The 17,378-nt window shown below is 42.2% G+C and overlaps 1 protein-coding gene across 2 annotated transcripts; it reads left to right on the top strand.

The window, feature by feature from the left end:
• Positions 1-1,185: 1,185 nt before the first annotated feature.
• LOC143559700 (auxin-responsive protein IAA26-like) lies at positions 1,186-2,911 on the top strand. Of its 2 annotated transcripts, none has more exons than XM_077048195.1 (5): positions 1,186-1,588; positions 1,707-1,948; positions 2,194-2,341; positions 2,534-2,601; positions 2,699-2,911. In XM_077048195.1, exons 1-5 carry the CDS (start codon positions 1,341-1,343, stop codon positions 2,728-2,730), a joined length of 738 nt encoding a protein of 245 aa, XP_076904310.1. In that variant the 5' UTR covers positions 1,186-1,340; the 3' UTR covers positions 2,731-2,911. The 2 variants fall into 2 exon arrangements, with proteins under 2 accessions (XP_076904310.1, XP_076904309.1); XM_077048194.1 differs by having other exon boundaries at positions 1,704-1,948; positions 2,699-2,897.
• Positions 2,912-17,378: the final 14,467 nt, after the last annotated feature.

The following is a 17,378-nucleotide window of genomic DNA, read 5'->3' as shown; positions in this document are numbered from 1 at the left end:
GCGACAATAGTTACATCATTTAAAAATATGTATTTTGAAGTTGATTTTTTACGATTTCACCCCCTTTCATTTTCCTAATCACATCCACGACCACTAGCCTCCTCTAAGTGAAGCAAAAAAACCATAAATAAACACAAACACACGTAAACGAATACACACACAAACGGACACTAATAGAAAAGTAAACAACAATATAAAGTTACAGGAGTAGTAAAGTATTCTATAATATTATAAGTAAACAGTAATATAAGAGCACTCACAAATCATAATAGTTACTATCCATTTCTCATACTTAAATTATAAGGTAAATATGATAGTTTATTTATTTTCATATACATTGGAATCCCCATTAGTCCATTACTATAGCCGAAATCTCTAATTATATGAAAAAATAAAATAAACCCATATACAGTATTTAGAATTAATATCATACCCTTTATTTTTGTATAGTTTTGAGTTAAAAGTTGATTATTTAATTATAAATATATATGAGAAATCGAACATGAGAGACATTTAAAAAGTGAACAAATTTTATCGTTAATTATGTATTTTAGTTGAATTATATAAATGAGAATAAGGATTCCCTTATGAAATGTTTTAAGTTGGAACTTGGAAGGGGCACCTGTTTTAAACAATGAGAAAATATAAAAATTTGTTGAGAGTGAATTAAAAAAAATTTCTTTAACTGAAGGAGAAAAGTTATAATGGACTGATTTGATTTCTTTGTTGAGACCAGGGACGTATGCAGCTTTAGGGAAACGAGTTCGTCTGAAACCGTACAAAATTTGGTTTTAGTGTTATATATTAATGTATTTTGACATGTAAAAATTTCAACATCGAACCCGTAAAAAACCTAAATTTAAGTGATAAACAAATCGGTTGCCTATCTCTCAAAATTTTCTGAACCCGTAAGAAAATATTTCGGACCGATTAATAAAAAATGAGCATGGCCCCATGAGGAGGTACTAACATTGCTAGAAGAAGAGGGAACTGAGATGATGTGTATGTGACAGTCTAATCTAATTAAAAAAAAAGCCTAATATTTATTTATTAATATTAATATTATAAGCTACAAAAACGTGTAGTGGCCAATGAGAATATTGTTTTGTGCCTTTTGGTGTTTGGTTTAGGGAGAAACAAACAACACACATACGGAGTATATATATTGGTTGCGTGTCTACACTCAGTTTTGAGTGAAAAAGAATCTTTCTTTCTTTCAATTTCTGTATTCTTTCCTTATTTTTGCTTCATTTCTAGTCACCTTTCTGCCTGCTCTTCCAAGTATCATCTTCAAGATTGACTTTCTTGAAATCTTTATATTCATCTAGATTTTGAATAAAATGGAAAGTGGGTATTCAAGGAAAGATGAAAATATGCATCCCCAATTGTTGAATTTGATTCCTACTGAGAGAAACTGGTTGGTTAATAATAATAATAATAATAATAAAGATGATAATATTCAAGGATCAAAAGGCCACCATGAAAATGGTGATGAAAAGAAGCTTGAGTTAAAGCTTGCTCCACCTGGTGTTGATGATTGGTCTCTTTCATATGCAAACAGATCACCACAAAAAGCACCTCAAAAAAGGTACCTTTCTCATTAAATTCAGCTATAAATTCATGTGTTTTTTTAAACTTTTGTAAATAAATTTAGTGATTAATTCTTGATGCTAAAGTTTGGTATAATTTGTATAATCTTGAAGAAGTGCACCTGCTCCTGTTGTGGGATGGCCTCCTATTAGATCATTTAGGAAGAATATTGGAACTAGCAGTTTAAAACCAGCACCTGTTAAGAAGGAACAACCTGTAGAAAGTTGCCAAAAATGTTTCTTTGTCAAGATCAATATGAACGGTGTCCCGATTGGTCGAAAGGTCGATCTTAACGCGTATGATAGCTATGAAAAGCTTTCGGTTGCCGTTGATCAACTCTTTAGAGGACTTCTTGCAGGTCATAATTCTTTAAATATTGTTAAATAGTTATAATAACAATAATAAAAAACGTACCCAGTAAAATGTCATGCATAACACACCTACTTGTAGGGTCAGGGAGGGTGAATAAGGATGTTTTTTTACGTGCAATATATTATTCGTGTGACATAAAATTTAGCTAAAAGGAATCAAAGCAACAACGATACGAAATTACTTTTACTGATAATAGTAAACTGAGTTGGCTTGTTAAATGTGCTTCAACAGCTCAAAATGATACATCTGGAGGTCGAATTAACGGTGACGGTGAACATGATAAAGCGATCACCGGTTTGTTAAATGGGAACGGAGAATACACTTTAGTGTATGAGGATAATGAAGGGGACAGGATGCTTGTTGGTGATGTCCCATGGCAGTAAGCATCTTATCTTATCATTATCACTTTGGTTTTTTCTGCACTAATAAATATAAATGCTTCTTGTATTTTAGACGTTTCTAATCATGAATAGTGGAATATTAGTTGTAATTGGTGGCGGATCCAATATAATTGTCTATTTCATGCTCAAGTACCAAATTTTTATTTTCTTTTTTGACTTGTGGTTGGCAGGATGTTTGTTTCTTCGGTTAAGAGGCTGCGGGTGATAAAGAGTTCTGAAATTTCTAACGTATGCTGCGGTGAGTGGACTTAACTTTTAATATCTGATGTGATCATAAGATTTTGAGCACAATATTTGCAATTTTAATGATTATTGGTTGTTTATTTCTGTTACAGTTGGAAGTAGACAAGAGAAGATTAAACTTTGATGATCATAGAAGTTTAAGGCAGTGTTGATATTAAGTTGGATTTCAAAACTGTTGTGTTTGTTTTGTAGCATCTGTTGAAAAATCAACATGTAAACATGGATTTTCAGAGTAAATTTTCTTTCGATTTGTGGGTGGGCTTAGTTTTAAAACTTGTGAGAATATGGATTTAGATATTAGTTCTTTTTTATATTTTTTTTATGGTGCCTAAAGCTCATTTAATAAAGTAACCTGGTTTGTATTGATTCAAAAGTCTAAACAAACCAATTATTTAGGTTAAATAGAATCAATACTTGTAAATATGATTTGTATTAGATTGTTGTAAATTGGGATTACTTGATAGGTGTGTTTATATAGAACAGCGTAACACAAATCTAGTTGGTATGGAATCACTATTGGCCGAATACTCACCCGCAAACTAATCAAGCAGGATCGAGACCAGCCCCTTGGGGGAGATTAAGTTTGTAAACATGAAAGTAAAATGAATATAATGTTTCTTCTTGACCAGATCCAGCCCAAAAGTGAAGTAGCCCAAGCTGATTTCGATTTCATCACCAGCACAGTTGATTTCTTTTTGTTTTGTTTGTCCGGGCCAAGCCCATGACAGATCATACCGTAGACTCTCTCGTACGCATCACGGGCCTATCAAACTGTGTGAAGCCCATTGTTGATACGCATCACGGACCTAATCAAATTATGTTTCTATGTCTACACACAATCTCATATTCACTAAACTGGCAAACTACCTATGTGCGTCTTGTTTACATGTGATGCATTCGGCTATTGGTAATTTCATATTTCATATGTTTTAATATTTTGTACCTAAACATATCGTTGTGGTGTCAATTATTAGTTATCACTTTAATGTTCAACAAAAGACCGTCCATCTCCAAGACTCTTACAACATAGATAAAAAATACGTGGGGTATTAGTGTAAATTTAATTTTTCAAACTATGTCGTAATTTCTTTGTTCCTTAGAACTGATTGTTGTTAGTTTTGACTTTTGATCAATATATATAATCCACCACCTTACAAAAATGAAATTAAATCCTCTAATTTTAGGTATTAGTTATAGGATGAGATCGGGATCGTATTGGTACCAACCGGTCCTGGTCCTGAAAATCGCAAATTCTTGGTACCGGTACCGGTACCAAAATATTCGGTTCGGTACCGGTATTGAAGGCAAAAATTCGAGAAATACCGGTACCGTACGAGTACCGAAACTCAAAACTTTGCTACCGATTCGGTACCAACGATACAAAATCGGTATCAATTTCGGTACCGGTATCAACCAGTACCGATTTAGCTCATCTCTAATTAGTTATCTATATCTATCTACTATTATAATAAAACAACGTTTATTTGCACATGTGTTATTCTCACAGCAAGCCTCCATGTTATTTTAACATCATATTAGGGATGTCTTTTACCCGAAAACCGAAACCCAACCCGAAAAAACCCGTACCTGGACCCGAACTAACCCGCACCGAAAAACCCAAACCCGAAAAAAGACTAACCCGAACCCGAACCGAAGTAATTCGGGTTGGTTTTTAGGTTTGGTTTTTTAGTTTCCGGTCAACCCGAAAAGCCCGAATAAACTTTTAGTTTTGAAATTAAATACATTTTTAGGTATAATAGGTTTAGCCTTAACTACTAAAAATATCAAAATATGACCATAATCGATTGTTGTCATTCAAACTATAAAGGATCGATTTCTAATTGTTAATTTATGTTTTCCGTTTTTTAGTAATAGCAACCAAATCACGTCCGAATAAAGCAGATTATGGTTCGAGTAAGTTACTTAGTTTTATTCTTCTTTTGAATTGCTTTATCAAGTTATGTTGTTTTATTATTTGATTATTTGTGTTACGAGCAAAGAAGAATATGTTGTTCTAATTTTAGCATTGAAGTTTTTTATTTATTTTTTGTTTTTTGTTTTTTGTTTTGTATTCTAAGATACTTGAAAGCCGACTAACCCAACCCGAAAAAACCCGAACCCGAATTACCCGAACCCTGAAAAACCCATGAGACCAATTGGTGTCTAGCTGGGTTGGATAAGGCTTGGGCTTTCCTATGGGAGGTCTCAAGTTCGAATCCCACTCCGGGCGGCCTTGAGGTACCCGTCACCAATGAAGTTCTACTAAGACAGGGAAGCCGTAGTGGTGTGGGTTCGATCCTAAGGGTCGGCCCAGATCTGTCGCGGGCTGAATGGAGGTGTTTTACCAGCGTCATACCTTTTGCGGGGTGGGGTGATGGGTATCCAAATGGGTACCGGGGTAAGGGTTCCCTCCTCCAACCCTTTTTTTTTGAAAAACCCATGAGAGATTTGGGTTGGATTTGGGTAAAGATTTAAAACTCTGAACCCCGAAGAACCCGAAACCCGAAAAACGAACTCGAAGAACACCCCTACATCCTACTATGTGAACACGTGGAACTCTCTTCTTCAAGTATTTTATGGTTAACTTTGAGATTTGAAGTTGCGCAGTTCTAAGACTGTTTCTTCCAACATGTACATGCACCATCAGTTTCTTCACCTCAAACCAATGACCCCCTTTCTCCTTCAATCGACATTGTTCCTTTCAGTCGGTACTCCCTCGATAATTTTGGATGACAACTGATGGAGACACCCCAAATCCACCACCGGTAGTCCATGATTCAGTGTTTATCTACCAACCGTCTCCATTCGAAGGATGTTTCGGTGGCATAATTTATCCTTAAGCTTAGTTTTACTCGCAAAAATCATCACTGGAGGCAATGAATCTAATCAAGCACACTCATCTCCTAACCTCAACTGCCGGTGTAATTGGCCCTGGGAGATCAAACCAGGGTGGTTCTGACGAGTATACCGTAAGTACGTGTTTCGGATTTCATTGGCTTTTGTAGTTGGCTGTTCAGAATTCTAATTATTGTTTTACAATCTGAATAGATTTCTAAGATTGGTTGTATAGTTTTATCTAATTATCGTATACTTCGGATATGCGTAGTAACATTATGTTTAGTATTCGGTATTGTTCTCAAATAAAAGATTAACAAGCGGAATATACTGTGGTTCTGATAAGACTTTAATTTTCACTTAACTTGTTAATGTCTAATTAACTAATTTTAATCTCATATTTCAAACTGTGACCATTTTTGTAGCTTTATTATACGAAAGTCCAGTTCGGATCACCCCCAAATAATTATTATGTATAAATTGACACATGAAATTCCCTAATTCAAGTAGTCTGCAAGTATACTTATTAAGTTATTATTTCTTATAATTAAACAAAATATTATGAAATTTGATATAAAATAAATGTGTATCTATTTTTTTATTTAACAGATTCCAACGATGCTATCAAGCGTCCCAATCATTTGATTTGGGCTGTATAAACAACCGGTGCGGTTTCAAGTTAAGATATGGCAATGGTAATGGGACTTATGGTTAGTATGTGCCGGATGTTATTCATTTAAACATAATTGGTGTTGGTCCGACCTCAGTTAATGTTGTATTTGGGTGAGTTAATTATTAATCATTAACAAGTGTTACAACTTTATAACATTAATTGAAGTGAATTCTGTTAATTTGGTATTGTACTGAATTATGCAACAATTGTAGCACGTCTCAAAACGGGGCTTTGACTACATCTGAGGGAGGCGTGAATGGGAACTTTGGATTAGGTCAAAATGGGTTGTCGGTAATTTCACAACTTTCTGCATAAGGAACAGCTCCTGATGCATTCTCTCATTGTATTATTGGAAGTGATATAAGGTAATTTGGTCACTGGTCAAATAATGGAGCGACATATGGTCTATACTCTCCTTAACAAATCAAAGTAAGTTTTCTTTTGCTTATAGTGGTGAAGAAACACTAATCGACCCCGGGCAGATTACGGGTAACCTGGGGGTTAAATAGATGTTTCCCACGAGGGGTTAGATCCGGCAAAGATGGTTCTTCTGATAACCTGCAAAACAGACACCGTGAGCTCGTCACTGAGAAGGGGGGGGGTTCCTCCTTGTGACCACCCTCCGGCGTGAGAATCAGACTAGATTGCTCTTGAATATAAGTATATATTAAGAGATTGCTAGAGCAGATATCAGGTATAATATGTAAGATATAAGATAGTATATAATGAGATCAGATGATCATACCATTTGGGGTATTTATAGCCGAAGGTAGGTTTCCAAGAAGGTGTAGCCGGCTGAATAGTATTCCTGTTCTACCAACTGTGGCCTACGCACGTGCCATGCTGGTAGTTGGTGGGTAGGCAGCGGCTGACAGTGACCAGGCCTGCTGTGTACTATTCCTTTTCCACCAACTGCCGGCTATGCACGTGGTATGACAGGAGTTGGTGAGTAGGCAGCGGCTAATAGTGACATACAGTACAAGAGCATGCTGCTCGCCATACTGTTGTCAATGAGCTGTCGTATCTCTGGTCAGATCTTTTGCCCATACCTCGTCAGGTACAGTACAAAAGATCTTCCCGTATCGTACGGACTGGCTCATTTGGGCGGGAGTATTCCCCCTCCCGCCTTGGTGCGGGATTGTTCCCGGCTTTGCTCATTCCTTCAGGTGACTACTGAGTTATTGAGAGCTAAGTGCCTTGTGCGTGTAGCCTTGCTGCGCGGGTGGCCTTCCCTGATGGCTTGTATCCGCAGCTGCGGGAACAGGTGGAGTACTTCACCATTGGGAGGCATTTCCTGCGGGAACAGCTTGCGTACTGCGCGTAAGGACGTCACGTCTCTGAGCATGGTGGGTCCTGCGGATCCAGTTGGTTTCTACGCAGACTTCTCTCTTCAAGGTGAGTCCTGCGGGTCCAACTGGGCTCTGCTGGGACCTACCTCTTCAAGTCCCCCCAGTCCAATGTTCTTCTCATGAATGTTTAATAAAGTGAGGTGAACTTTTGGACTTAAGCAAAGGGTTTTGAAAAGGGTTTAGTTTTAAGGTTTTCCATGGGGATTCTTCCCGCGGAAGTCCTTGTCACTTGCAGAAATTCCCGACTTTCCTGCTTGATCTTTGGGTATGATGCGGGTAGGTCTGTAACCTCCTCGCAAGTCAGGAGCGTTGAGTCCTACTTGTGTGGATTCTCCATGAGGTTTTGGTAGTTTTGAACATAGTGATCAATTATGTTAAAACCACCAATTCCATCCTGGAGCTTCAAACAATGTAGTTCTCGACGTTCCCGCTATGCGGGGATGTTATTCCCGTTTCCGCAAGCATTGCCCAGAAGATCCTTCTTGGTTTCAATTCCCTGCGGAGCGCTAGGTATGTGAAGGGTTTCGCCTTGACACTGTACCCGCACTCGTCTTACGGTTACTTGGTTGCCAAGGTATTCCTGGCGTCAATTCTCTGCGGGTGCTAAGTATGTGAAGGGTTTTGCCTTGACACTGTACCCGCACCCGTCTTATAGTTACTTGGTTGCCAAGGTATTCCTGGCGTCAATTCCCTGCGGGTGCTAAGTATGTGAAGGGTTTTGCCTTGACACTGTACCCGCACCCGTCTTATAGTTACTTGGTTGCCAAGGTATTCCTGGCGTCAATTCCCTGCGGGTGCTAAGTATGTGAAGGGTTTTGCCTTGACACTGTACCCGCACCCATCTTATAGTTACTTGGTTGCCAAGGTAAGGGGTATTTTCCCGCTTACTTTTGAATCTTTTTGAATTTTTGAAATTCGAAGAGTTGGTGAAAGGATAAGAACAGTCCAAACCTCTGAAACGTCGTGCGACGGTTTCTTCTGACTGTGTCAGGACGTGCAGGAAGTTATGGTGACGTGACAGTACATGGTCATTCCAGACGCTTTTTCAGGCGCGTGGACGCGATTTTTCGGGCGCGTGGCCGCGAAATTAATGGCACGCGTCCTTTCAACAGCTGTTGCCAGCTTGCTCTTTGCCACGTGTCATAGTTTCATTGCACCTTCGATTTCTCTCTCTTCCGCATTAAATTCATCGCATTAATTGCGATGAGTATATAAAGGGGGAGAGGGTCCTTTGTAATTCACACCTTCACTTTTCTCTTCATCTTCAAGACGATTTCCGGCGAATACTCACCTTTTCATTCGAGCATTCTCTTGAAATCGTTCTCTTCTTTCATACCTGCAAGATGTCTTCTCACGATCTTGAGTCTACAGCCGAGGAGGCTGTGGTGTACGCCGAGAACCCGTCGTCCACTTCTGATAAGGACGACAAGAGCAATGCTGGCGAGTGCCAGTGCGCTCTTCCTGCCGAGCTTTACCGGTACGTGGTCCGGAAGTTCATGCTCGAGCCGTTCGAGCCTGAGTTTCCGGAGCCACACCAGACGGTGTATGATGCCCCGAAGGGCAAGATAGGGGTGTACGCTGCATTCTTCGTTTATGGTATGCCCCAAAGTTCCCATTGACGAAGTTTGTATACCGTGTCTTGGAGAGGCACGGTGTGCACCTGACGGAGGTACACCCGATGGCGATCGCCAAGATCCGCCACTTCGAGTGGGTGTGCCTCATTCTGGGTGTGGAGCCCCACGTTGATCGGTTGATGACCTTCTATTCTTAGAGGTGCATCCAGGGATGGTACGCCTTGGTCAATCGGATCAAGGGGCTGAAGATCTGCGCAACCGAGCGCAGTCTTCGGTCGTGGAAGAGGGAGTTTTTTTACATCTCCGCTCGCGTCATCCCGATAGCGATAACGTTTAAAAATGGGATAGCGCTCCCCGCCCTTCACGCCCCAAACTACCAGGAGGCGGAATGGTTTTCAAAGATTTCCCGAGTCCAATCTCCGGTTTACCGGTTTGCGGAGTCCGGGATGATGATGCTCGGGATGAGCCGGGTGTGAAAGGATGCGGAGGCGCAAAAGATCCCGATCGTCCTTGAATACGGTTTGAACTCTGTTCCTTACGGTATGCTCTGTCTTCTTTGTTTGTATAGGTTTGTCTTCTAACTGTTTTTCTTTTATTTCAGAGGGGAACGACTTGCAGTCGCTCTTGTATCCGCGGGAGGCTGATAGTCCCGCTCGGATGGGTACTCGTGCTCTAGATGAGAACGAGTTGCCCATCCTTGAACAGACGGCGGATCGGTTCGTGGAGGTCTACCCGCCAGGCCACGAGATCCTGAGCGCCAGGCGGCCAGGTAAGGCGTTATTCAACCCTCGACCCCTCAATGCTGAAACCTCTGCTGGAATTCCTCTAATCTTGTGTTCTGATGAGGAATCCGCAGATGGTCCTCCTTTGGTGCGGAAGAAGAAGGCTGCCGGAGGGAAGGGGAAGGCGAAGGTGGCCTCTACTGCCGATCCGGTGCCTCAGTCTGATTCAGAGACCGAGAGCGAGGAGGTGGCGGGGAACCCGGGTGGTGATAGGACCACTGCTCCGGAGGCTGCGACTGTCACCTCCGGAGAGCCCAGGATGACGACGGTGAGCGGAGTAAAGAGGCCGGCTCCATCGGGTTCGTCCCCGCCTGTCCGCACTTTTAGACTCAAGAAAACCCGTAAGTACAAACTTCCTTTATTTTTAACTTCGTAGCTTTCCATCATTAATACTTATCTTCTTTGTGCAGGCGTGGATGCTACCGCATTCCAGGGTGGAGCGGGGAGGGATACCTCCGGACCCATGACGGTAGGCTTGGTCAGCCTACCTGAGGCGACGACCCAGGCGGCTGCGCCTGCTTCAGTTGGTTCAGTTGCTCATCCCGTTGAGCCAACTGTTCCAACTGTGATGACATCACCGCCGGCTGTGAGTGCCATATTTACCGCATCTTTCACTGAGCCGGCGGTTGCTTTTTCTGCGGACTCCGCAGCGGCGACCACGGTTGTGAGTTCACCTACGGTGAGTTCACCTCCGTTGGTTTCTACTACCGCGGCGGCCTTCACAATGCCTCCGTCATCGGCAACGACGGCCGATCCTTCAGGTATGCATGGGGCTTCTCGCCAACCTCTGCCTCCTTCCCATCTGCCTGACCTCTTGGATGAATTTCCCTTGGGTTCAGGTGATGGGTTTGGCGGCTATCGGCCTGTTATCGACCCTACAGGTGCGTAGGGTTCTTTTGGCTTTTTTTTTTTTTTTTATATCATCTTTTCCTAACTGCTTTTTGTTTTTTGCAGTGTCGGATTCCAATGAAGTGTATGTTCCATGATGGAACATCCGCCGAGGAACAACCCTTCGCACGCCTGTGGAGTGCGTGGATTGGGCTCGTCACGCAGCTCCCAGTGGTGCGTTGGGGGAAGCCATGGCTAGCTACCAGGAGGGTAGGCTAACCAATGAGCTTCGGGTTCTCCTGGCCCGGATGCAGCCGCGCGTCGAGCTGCTTTGTCGTGAAAACGACAAGTTAAAAGCAGCTCGCATCCAAGAAGTAGCTCAGGCGCGGGCTGTCCGGGAGGAGAATAGGAGGCTTACCGCAGTGGCTACGGAAAAGGAGAAGGCCTTCAAGGCCCTCGAGGTTGAAGTTCAGGCCCGGCTCGAGGCCCGTTCCAAGGCTGCCCAAGCTGTTAATGAACAGCTTCGGCTGGATAAGGAAACTGCACGGAACGCAACCGAGAGGGCCACCAAGGCTGAAGCTGTTGCTGAGCCTCTACGCGTGGAGAATGAGGAGCTTAAGGCCAAATTAGAGGTTCTCCAGCAGGCTCATGATGCCTTGGCGATGGAAGACGCCAAAAAGCTCCAAGAGATCTTGGACCAGAGGGGGGTGCTTGACCATACTGAGCGGAAGCTAAAGGGCGTCGAAGAGGCTGCAGCTAAAGAAGTGTTGCTTGCCAACCTCAACAAAAGTGAAGCCGAACGCGCCCGTAACGAAGCTCAAGCTGCCCTCCAGGAGGCTCTGTTGCCAAGGAATGGCTTCTTCGAGAAGCGTTGTCTCAGGTATGTTTAATTTCATTATCTTTACGCTTTTCTTTGTAAATAGAAAAGGTTTTGATACTTTGTATTTTTTCTTGTAGGTTGTGCATCGGGTCTTCGCGGATACGTCTTATGACGATGCTATGAGCGCAGCCCTCAACGCTTCTCACGAGGATGGGGAAAAGGCCGGCTTCCTGCTTGGTCTAGGGTTCGTTGAGAAAGGCATCCCGCCTTCCAACTTCCCTTTGTTTGATGTGGATACTGAAGCTGTATACGACCAAGCAGTGAATCAGTATGCCGCCTTCCCGCATCCGGTGGTGGAGAAGGTAAACGAAGTTGCCGCTGCTGATGATGGGCTAGCTATCCTTAAAGCTTTCCTTGAACCGTCACGCTCTACTGATGGTGCTGGTCCAAGTGGAAGTGGCCCTGAAGCTTGATCCTGAAGATCCCTTCCCACTGTTAGGATAGGTTTAGCTTGTATAGATTTATATTCTTGTAGGCGGGTAGTTACCCGGCCATTCTTGTAATGAATATTATGAAATATAAATCTTTGTGCGGGTAAGACCGCTACTTTCACTGGATTACTTGCTTTATAAACGTTATATGACTTGCTCATGCATACTTTAGTTTAAATTAGCAATTTTCCAAGTGTTTAGAATAAGTTAACCTTTGAACGTGGTAGATAATAGGTTGAAGTTTTGCTTCCTCTTTCGTGATTGTGCGGGTAGGACCGTCACTTGCACTTAGTAGGATGGCTAAACTTTACCTACATCTGACCTGCGTGGAGGTTTTCCTCATCTTTTTAGAAATTTCTAAGTGTTTAGGATAAGTTAACCTTTGAACGTGGTAGATAATAGGTTGAAGTTTTGCTTCCTCTTTCGTGATTGTGCGGGTAGGACCGTCACTTGCACTTAGTAGGATGGCTAAAATTTACCTACATCTAACCTGCGTGGAGGTTTTCCTCATCCTTTTGTTAGAAATTTTCTAAAGTATTTTGAATAAGTTAACCGTTCAACGCGCGGTTGTCAATAGGTTCGGTTTCCTCTCATGATTTGTGCGGTTAGGACCGGCACTTTCATTTAGTTGGATGACCAAAGTTTACCAATGACTGACCTGCGTAAAGGTTTGTCGTTTTTTGGGTTTATGCGGGTTTTGCCGCCTTCCCCACGCAACGACTTTCCACGTAATTATGCGGTTAAAACCGGCATCAGTGTTGAATAAATTAACCGTTCGACGCGCGGTTGTTAATAGGTTAGTGTTCAGTTTCCTCTAACATGATTCGTGCGGTTAGGACCGGCACTTTCATTTAGTGGGATGACTGAACTTTACCTTTAACTGACCTGCGTGAAGGTTTCCGTTTTTTTGGGTTTATGCGGGTTTTGCCGCCTTCCCCACGCAACGACTTTCACACTTATGTATGCGGTGAAGACCGGCATATGCGTGTGGAAAGTTCACAAGTATAAATGTAAAATCATCAGCGTCGATGTTCTAAGGAGAATCATTTCCATTAGAAGTGGCTCTGGGCCTTTTCTTTACAAATTTGGAATTGATCTACATGCAAACTATGTAATTGAGCTCCCTTCCATGTTGTTGGGATGGGAGTACCATCGAGCCGATATGCACCTGGTTCGGGATCTCGTTGTTTACGCAGTATGTAGTCTCCAACATTGAAGCTGCAATTTTATTCGTGTTTTTCCCCAGCTGGGGTTCTACACGCATCAGCCTGCTCAGCGTTCATTGCGCCACGAGGTGCGCGAGCGTCCCATCTCTGACAAATGCTTCGACCATGTCCTTTACGTCTGTGCATTCTTCAGTGTTGTGGCCTTTTGTCCTTTGAAAATCACAGTATTTGCTCCGATCAGCATTGTGACGATGTCGGATTATTGGAGCCTTTGGCCATGGGAGCTCCTCCGTGTTGAATATCTCGGTGACGCTTTTGGTGAGTGGCGTCCATCTGGAGTTCTGGTGCGACTGTACGTTATCCCTTCCGCCCAACCGATATTGCAAGCCAGATGAGGTGTCAAAGTTTACCCTTGACTGCCAAATGCCTAGCTTCCGCTTTTTGTTTAGTCGGGCGGTAAGGACGTTGTCTTCTCTTGTTTTCTGGGTGTAGAGGTTTGTGCTCTGTGGGAGATCTCTACCCAGTTGCTTCTCAGTTTCCGCAAAGCGTTTAGCTGCTGTCATGATGGCATCCCATGTGGATGGCATGCCATCTTTACCCGTTAAGGTGCGGATGAGCTCTGGGTCGTTCGCGCCCTGGATAAAAGCAGCGCGAACAAGATCCTCGCTAATATTACCCAGACTTAGCTTCTTTGAGTTGAAGCGAGTGATGAAGTCTGGCAAAGATTCATCTTTTTCTCGAATGCAATTGAGGATTGTTCATTGCTCCTCGGTATACTTTCTTTGCTGGCTGAAGTGTTGGCTAAACTTCTGCTGGAAGTCTGCCCAACCGTAGATGTGGTTGACCGGTAGACGATCGAACCACGCTCTAGCTGCCCCAACAAGCGTCATTTGGAACATGTAACACCACGTAGGTTCCGTCCAACTACTGACGGTTGCCCCCGCTATGAACCTGTTCAAATGATCGTCTGGATCAGATATACCATCATAAGTGCCGATGTTGGACATCTGTTTGGCACTTTTTGAAACGATTGCTTCCGCAATGTCCCTTGCAAATTTGGATGTTCCCGCCTTTGCAGCAGTTGGTGTAAATGTTTTGGAGAAGTCACGTGGGCTTCCACCTGCGTTTTTTGGTTTGAAGGCTTCTCCAAAACGCCTTCTCGGTTGGGAGTCGTTTCTTTACGCTTCCCTTTCGCCTTATGACGAGGGTTTGCGTCTCTATCGGATTCCTCCAAATCATTGTCCAAGTATTCTTCGAATTCGTCAGCCTGTTGGACGGAACGCAAGCGTTCGTCCAACTCAGCTTGGAATTCCTTCTGGCGTGCCTCCGCCCATGCCTTAACTTCATCAAGTGTTTGGCGGGGGAGCCTTGTTCGTTGTTTCTCTAACTGGGTATCGGTGAATCCCAGTGAGCGATTATTTACCGCACTTGCCCCAGCTTGGGTAACTGGGGTAGTGTTCGTAAAATTTACTTCACTTGCCCCGGCTTGGGTAACCGGGGTAGTGTTTGTAAAGACTGTGTAGCCGGTATTCCCCCCAGTAGCTGGGGTTGTGGTTACCGGAGTTTCTTTAACCATCTTTCCAGAAGTTTGAAAAAACTGAAAAGAAATGAAGTTCTAGCTTTTATGCACGGATGGCGCCAATGAAGAAACACTAATCGACCCCGGGCAGATTACGGGTAACCTGGGGGTTAAATAGATGTTTCCCACGAGGGGTTAGATCCGGCAAAGATGGTTCTTCTGATAACCTGCAAAACAGACACCGTGAGCTCGTCACTGAGAAGGGGGGGGGTTCCTCCTTGTGACCACCCTCCGGCGTGAGAATCAGACTAGATTGCTCTTGAATATAAGTATATATTAAGAGATTGCTAGAGCAGATATCAGGTATAATATGTAAGATATAAGATAGTATATGATGAGATCAGATGATTATACCATTTGGGGTATTTATAGCCGAAGGTAGGTTTCCAAGAAGGTGTAGCCGGCTGAATAGTATTCCTGTTCTACCAACTGTGGCCTACGCACGTGCCATGCTGGTAGTTGGTGGGTAGGCAGCGGCTGACAGTGACCAGGCCTGCTGTGTACTATTCCTTTTCCACCAACTGCCGGCTATGCACGTGGTATGACAGGAGTTGGTGAGTAGGCAGCGGCTAATAGTGACATACAGTACAAGAGCATGCTGCTCGCCATACTGTTGTCAATGAGCTGTCGTATCTCTGGTCAGATCTTTTGCCCATACCTCGTCAGGTACAGTACAAAAGATCTTCCCGTATCGTACGGACTGGCTCATTTGGGCGGGAGTATTCCCCCTCCCGCCTTGGTGCGGGATTGTTCCCGGCTTTGCTCATTCCTTCAGGTGACTACTGAGTTATTGAGAGCTAAGTGCCTTGTGCGTGTAGCCTTGCTGCGCGGGTGGCCTTCCCTGATGGCTTGTATCCGCAGCTGCGGGAACAGGCGGAGTACTTCACCATTGGGAGGCATTTCCTGCGGGAACAGCTTGCGTTCTGCGCGAAAGGACGTCACGTCTCTGAGCATGGTGGGTCCTGCGGATCCAGTTGGTTTCTGCGCAGACGTCTCTCTTCAAGGTGAGTCCTGCGGGTCCAACTGGGCTCTGCTGGGACCTACCTCTTCAAGTGGCTTTTTTGTAATTGAATAGATAGCTTCGAATAATATAAAATTGCATATTTGCATGTTTCAGGCCACCTTAAAATATGAATTGGCAGAGTATTTCCGTCGGTGGTCAAATAGCGTCCATTGACCTATCTCTTTTCATAGTACAACAACCAAGGTGGAACCATAACCAAATTGGGAACAACTCTGCATACCTTTCTAAATATGCTCATAAACAACTCTGCATGCCTTCCTCATTTCACACTTTGCACAATTGCACAACATATTACTTCTTGATCATGCTATTAAATTCAGTATTTTATAGTCACCAATTAGCGACCCTAAATTAGAAAATATGTATGAGAAAGGATTCTTAAATTATTGAGAGAATTGGCTATAGATCTCATTACTGACATCACTTATTCATGTTATCAATTGGTTTTTACTTATGTATATTAGCTTTTACTTATGTGATACCCATCCTTATTTGATGGTTTTTTTCTTGCCAATATATGCTAAGCATAAATTGATTTTGTTTCAAATTTTGTGTACCCAACCCCGTGAAATTCACGGGTTTATAACCAGGTATACTATATATAAAGAGAATCTAAGGATATTTTAATTATTAAGAGGTCCAACCTATAATGCAACTTGTACAACTTCCAATGCATAATTTTTAATCTATTGGGGACAATTTTAACTTTACATAAATCACTAACCTTAACATCAAATTGTCATTTTGTATTTACAATATATACTCCTTAAACTTACAATATATACCCTTAAACTTTAACTAACTTTTGTAACTAAAAAAATTGACAAACTTACATTTTTTCTGCTTGGTTTATTGGATTTTAATTGTCTCTATTGACTGGTATTGGCCGATAGTAATCTCTATTCATTTTACCTCCATTAGTGGTCTCAAATTTCAAAAATTTGGTCTCCAATGGTCCCCCGTTAAAAAGGACTTAACGACGTTATACTTTTTTTTTTAGAATTTCAAACTAATTTTTAGAGATTTTGATCGAAAGAAGAATACAAATCGATTGATAAAACTTAAATCGAAACGGTGATTCAAATGACTTGATTTTTGCTTTAATATGCGTGTTTGAAATTCCAATTAACAAATATCAAGTCGCTTGGATCACCGTTTCGAGTTAAGTTTTACATCAATCGATTTGTATTCTCCTTCCGATCAAAAGCCCTAAAAATTTAGTTTGAAATTTGGAAAAAAATATAACATCGTTAAGTCATTTTTAACGGAGAATCACTGAGGGCCAACTTTTTGAAATTTGGGACCGCTAGTAGCGATAAATTGAATAGGGATTATTATCGGTCAATATCTGTCAATAGGGATTATTGAAATCCAATAAACCTTTCTTCTTTCGTCCATTTTTTTAATATATAATGTTTTTAAAAAAACTGAACCAAACATTACGACGTGCTTATTTTTGTCGACATTTCCATATAAAAAAATTCCAAACCCGATTTGTAGATTTGTAGACTATATGCAACAAAAATCCTATAAAATGTTTTTAAACACCCCTCGTTCTATTTTACATTATTAACTATGAAATTACAAAACCATAAGAATAACATCAACTCAATATAATATTATATCGCACATAAACTTATATTCAATTGTG

Source organism: Bidens hawaiensis, unplaced genomic scaffold (assembly GCF_021521415.1).
Source record: "Bidens hawaiensis isolate Kalapana, Puna unplaced genomic scaffold, B.hawaiensis_p1.1 tig00020022_1, whole genome shotgun sequence".
In the NCBI taxonomy this organism is placed as follows: Eukaryota; Viridiplantae; Streptophyta; class Magnoliopsida; order Asterales; family Asteraceae; genus Bidens; species Bidens hawaiensis.
This window is presented reverse-complemented; position numbering and strand designations above follow the sequence as displayed.

Bases quoted from the DNA above. Each gene is read 5' to 3' on its own strand.
- LOC143559700 (XM_077048194.1), top strand. From the start codon at position 1,341: ATGGAAAGTGGGTATTCAAGGAAAGATGAAAATATGCATCCCCAATTG. The intron at 1,589-1,703 runs GTACCTTTCTCA...ATAATCTTGAAG, and splicing joins CAAAAAGCACCTCAAAAAAG to AAGTGCACCTGCTCCTGTTG. The intron at 2,602-2,698 runs GTGAGTGGACTT...TTTCTGTTACAG, and splicing joins AATTTCTAACGTATGCTGCG to TTGGAAGTAGACAAGAGAAG.